The sequence below is a fragment of the Hoplias malabaricus genome, chromosome Y (genome assembly GCF_029633855.1).
Source record: "Hoplias malabaricus isolate fHopMal1 chromosome Y, fHopMal1.hap1, whole genome shotgun sequence".
Taxonomy (NCBI): domain Eukaryota; kingdom Metazoa; phylum Chordata; class Actinopteri; order Characiformes; family Erythrinidae; genus Hoplias; species Hoplias malabaricus.
The window spans coordinates 40,655,769-40,661,226 of NC_089820.1; the positions used below are offsets into that span (position 1 = coordinate 40,655,769).

General features: G+C 38.0%; 1 protein-coding gene across 1 annotated transcript in view; it reads left to right on the top strand.

The window, feature by feature from the left end:
- Nucleotides 1-3,224: 3,224 nt before the first annotated feature.
- LOC136678676 (dual specificity protein phosphatase 5-like) overlaps nt 3,225-5,458 on the top strand; it is a 6,517-nt gene continuing 4,283 nt past the window's right edge. The window contains exons 1-2 of the mRNA XM_066656766.1: nt 3,225-3,682; nt 5,044-5,180. Coding sequence (XP_066512863.1) covers nt 3,319-3,682; nt 5,044-5,180 — 501 coding nt within the window. The 5' untranslated portion in view covers nt 3,225-3,318. The remainder of the gene's footprint in view (nt 3,683-5,043; nt 5,181-5,458) is intronic.

Below are 5,458 nucleotides of genomic sequence, written 5' to 3' on the forward strand. Positions count from 1 at the left end.
ATGAATGAATGAAATCAATTGGGCAGCAATACAAATATGTTCCTTTTGTTTCCTTATATATAATAAAATCTTCTCAGATTTAGTGTGAGCATGTTCATATTGTAAAATGAATCAGCATCTGGAATGCAATCTTGCAGTGAGCTATCATGTTTTAACTGCATAAAAGAATCTCTAGGCTAGCTTTAATTCTGGGTGCATTGGGATTGAGAGTCTGAGAATGTGTGCAAATTGTTCAAGCCCTTAATACTGATTTGAATTGATCTTCATATTCATTATTGATTATGAGCAATGATTAAAGCAACTGATGTGTGACTTTCTTTTTCCAGTTCAGATGTTTGGTTGATTAAAATGGTAGGTGGTGACACAAACATAATAAGACCTATTTTGACATAGATTAAATGTCTGATAAAAGCAACCACAGCATTGAGACATGTTAAGTATTTATTACATGAGAGAAATAGAAGAGTTTGTTTCTGTCTTCAATGGTTAACTGTGTAATTGATTTAATGAAAATGCATACACAAATTTATGCAATATGAACTTAATATTTTATAAATCAAAAGAAGCAAGGGTTAACAGATAACAATGTGTTGTACTGATGTAAGAAACAGATGACTAGTCAGGTTATACTCTCACTAATGCACACTTCCAGATCTCTTTAACATTTGAAAGAGGCTTGTTAACTGATACCTCTCATGCACCCACACCCCACCCCCACCTGAACCGATACAGACACACATTTTAGGGGCTTTCCCTGCTTAACCCACTTGATTTTCATGTGGTCATAGTAGAAACTGACAGTGCTGTTTGTTACCAGTGTAATGTTCAAAAGCTTGGGTCTATTAAGGTACTGGAATGTATTAGTGCCAATGGCACAGATACTTTGTTCATCAGTGAAGGCATAATTGATTGTGAAACTTTTTTAAAGAATCTTTAAAGCAATACCTACAGCCTTCTATAATATATTTTCCAATCTTTCATGGATAAGGGTTTTGCAGCTCTGTAAATTGAATCCATTGAACTCTTGTCCCAGTATCTGTTAAATGTTTTAACATTTTTATTTATAAATAATTATGTATTGGCAGCTATGTAATGAAAATTATCAGCCCTGGTTTCAGTGCTTTAAAATATGATTTGATGATATGATGACACACTAAGGAACAAACTGTTTGCAGGCTTTAGCTTGGGAATGAGCATTTATTTACAAAAAAGCAATGAAAGCAATACATTAATACATAAATATAGTGAATATTTCCTAACTTAAAATGAACACACCTCAAACAGATACTTTTCACTGTTTACTGTTTTTAATAGCAGTCCAAATCCTGTTTAAATGCCAAAGTCCCTGTTTTTTTTTTTTTTTGTTTGTTTTATTTTTGGAGTTTACGTTGGTGCATGAATACCAAGAGAACCTCTCTACCATTTTAAGTTCTCAGCTGGTTTTGACCGAGCTCTGGAAAAGAGCGAGAGTGTGTTACCCCAGAGCTCTGTGATGTCATCAAATGAGAGATTACACTGAGGCCATATGGCAGACTGCCTGCTGCTCTAATCCAATAACAACCTGCTCTTCCTGTCACACACACACACACACACACACACACATTAATGCTCAAAATCATGCATGAATTCACACTTACATATATAAAACCAACACATCAAATACACACTTTCACATGAACACATGCATGCCATACTTGTACACACACCATACATTCTTTCCATGAACTCTATAGCAGTGGAACACGTAGGTCAATGTACAGAGAGGCAGTGGAGCTAAATAATGACCTCCAAAGACCTACACTGACTTCAGTAATATTTCGACATATACACAGAAAACTGAAAGAAACAATGTGCATTTTTTGGACATGTAATTCTTACAAAGATGATGCATACTGCTAGAGCTTCTTAACATGAATGAAGTCTGTTAACTGATACCTCTCATTCACCCACCCACACACCCATTTGTATATATTTAGGGGCTTTCCCTGCTCTATCCCATGTGACTTGACTCACCATCTGTATATTATTAGTCCAAAATAATAATGAGGATCTACCTCTAGAATCTCTAATGATAATTTAAATCTTTTACAAACCCAGGTTGACATCCACTGATACAGTATGTGAAATAAGGAAAGCAGTGTTTTTTCAACGGAGTTATGTTTATATCTTCACTTTGTACTGTAATACATATATATTTTTAATATATATAAAAATTGCTTGCAGTACAAAGTTCAGTAAAGAACTGGACTATGCCAAGAGGTGGAACACTTCTCAAGCTGGGTCACTACACTACTGTAGCAAATTTTAACTGGGTTGAGATCTGAGGCGCCTTTCACTGTGGTTTGTCTTGGCTGGATATATTTTTCATTTTTCAGTGATCTTGTTTAGTTTGAATAGGTCACAAGCTGGGAAATTTGTACCATTATTACAGACTTGATTGGGCTAACAGGTGGGTCGCTTTTTTGCATGGGAGCTGATTCTGACAGGCCTGAAACATGGAATCGTTTGAGCTGGGGCCTTTGTACTAGTCTTTTTTTGTGACAGCAGAATTTATCTTGACCATGTGTATTGTGGCTGTGAGATTTATTTTGTTGTTGTTGTTCCCTACAAGCTGCGTATGTGTGTTTAATTTGAAAAAGGCAATATATGAATTCAACTAATTATTATTATAATGATGTGTTCTCATACCTGAGCTCTTTGCTCAGAGGCTGCTACTTTTGTTTTGCAGTGAATGGCTGGGCGTGGGCCAGAAGTGACGTGTAATCCTATTAGAGTTTAAGGGATTACAATGCTCCAACTGACCGCTATGGGACAGGTGAATGTGTCGAGGGCAGCAGTGCCTCTGAAATCTTGTGAAATGTAGGCCATGTTAAGGATGTATAACGGGCAAAAAATGTTCTGAAAGCATCAACAAAAACGCTAAAGTTTCACGTTAAATAAGTGACTAATTTGTCTCGGCCCACTCACTGTTGTTTCAGCAACGGAGGAGAGGGCGTGGCCGCGTAGCCGCTGTCCAAATATGGTCCGTGACGCAAGGAGCCGGAGGTTCCTCTGATTTCCACCCGTAGTCGGACAGGCCACACCTCTGCGGCGCTGTTATTGGTTGGTGACAAGCGGCTGGCCTATGTGAATGCGGAATTGTGTCGGAATACGGGCGATAAAAAAACAGTACAAGCTATAAAAACTAAGACCTAACGGAAATTCCTCATTTGAAATGTACACGTTGTTGGTGGTTGATATTATCTGTATCAGTAAAAACAGACAGCCGTTTATTATTTTAACATTTACTTTAAATTACTGTACCCAAAACAGTCAGAAATGAAGGTCTCGAGTATAGACTGCCGCCGGCTGAGGAGAATCCTGCGGAAGGAGTGCGGGAAGTGTCTGGTGGTGGACTGCCGGCCGTATTTCTCCTTCTCCAGCTCCAGTATTCGCGGCTCAGTGAACGCGAACCTTAACTCCGTTGTGGTCCGGAGAAGCCGAGGCGGGCCCGTACCCCTGCGCTTCGTCATACCGGACGAGAAAGCCCTGTTCCGCCTTCGGCAAGGCAGCTTCTCCGCGGTGGTAGCGCTGGACGACCGCACTCCTCATTTCCAGAAGCTGAAGAAGGACAGCATCGCTCAGATAGTCCTCAACAGCCTGGCGCACCTGGGCAGCACCGCCAACATCTGCTTCCTCAAAGGTCAGACAGGTTTTGGATGTTTGAAAGACTAATTTAATTATTGTTGTTTAATTGTTGATCATTTCGTTTGGTTTTCATGAAATGACCCTAATAACTTCAGTGTAAATGAGCAGGAACATATATAAAAGTTGTTGACATATATGAAAACTTACAGACAAAGCGTTATTTGAGGATATACTACATTTTATACATGTGTGTACATATAGTGTTTTATTATTTTTTTTAAATGTGAGAAACATTAGCTCGTAGGTTTAAACTTATTTTAGTTAACCTTCAGTCGTGTTTGCCCTATTTTGGGCATATTTTCCCACAGTTCATTTTATTCTATAGAGCTATAGTAAATTTTAGACACAATAAGACCGTATTTAGGTGATGTTCTCTCTTCAGACCAGCCTGTCAGTTAGGCCTCTGCCATCAGAGTACACCGGTCATTCACCAACACTGTAAACAGCTCTATTCTAGGCTATATTGTTAATAGAATTAGTGTCTGTTGTTTTTTTTTATTCTTCGAGTTCAGTTCTTTGTGGCAGCCAGGCCCTTCTCATGAGCAACACATTTTTTCAGCTCTTGGAAAATGCGTCAAAGCCGGGATGAGTCAGAGGCTTCAAGACGAGCAGATTATTAGCCTTCCTGTTAGACAGCAGTTTATTCAGAACTAACTGGTGTGAGGAGGGATTTATTTGTTTAGCTGACTATTTTTGGAACATTTCATCTGTGATTAATATGTGTAAACCAAGTCCTGATAATGGAGTTTAAAAATAAAACCCGTGTTCTTTTAACTTGGCTAGATGGCATATTTTGCCTTGTAAAACAGAGATAAGCCTTGCTGTGAAAGTTTTTTAGGACATCGTCTCTGAGGTTTTAGGATTAAATGTTGTAATAATTATATTAAATGTTATAATTATTAATTATAAGTATATTGTAGATCTCAGTTTTTTCTGAAAGTCACACATGCCTTTTAAGGTTGTGTGAAATTGTAATTGTGAATGGTCAAAAATGAAAACTTGTTACATTAACTAGCATTTAATGTGATGGGAAACATTTCCTTTTCCTGCAGTTATTTTTGTTAATAAAAGGTTTTCTTCCAATATTGACATTATACCACATAATTGTAGTTTTACATGCAATAAATAATGCAGTATGTTTTGTAACATCTTTTATAGATGTCTTTGTATTTATTATCTTATTTGTTGTCCATTCATGTCCTCACCATTCTCACATTTGTTGAACTTACATTTTGTACATTTTGAGGATTGCTACTCTAATTCCTGTCCAGAACAATAAGTAGAATGTCCTTGATACAAAGCACAACAGTTCCAGACATATTTTAACACACAATTTTTTGTCATCCTCAACAACAGGAGGTTATGAGAGCTTCCATTCCCACTACCCTGAACTTTGCACTGAGGCAAAGGCGTCGGAGGCATGTGAGACGGAGCGGGTCTCCAGCAGTCACTGCGAGAGGCTGAGCATCCAGCTGAAACCCGATTACGATCAGGTACACAAAGAGATAAAACCCACTTCCATTTAATAAAGCCACTTCCTCCTTTCAGCCCACTTCTGTCTAAACCACTTCCTAACTTCATATCAGGGGAAACTCTATGGTTTTACCTCGCCCTTCTGAGATGGTCAGGAATGTCAAAAGTGGAAAAAAGAGAGAACAGACTACAGGTGTTAATAATAATAGTCTCATACAGCGGAATCAACATTTTTGTAGTTTCCTATTTTTCTGTTACATCTGTGACTTTAACAGTAAGCTGTTTACTATCAGGATTA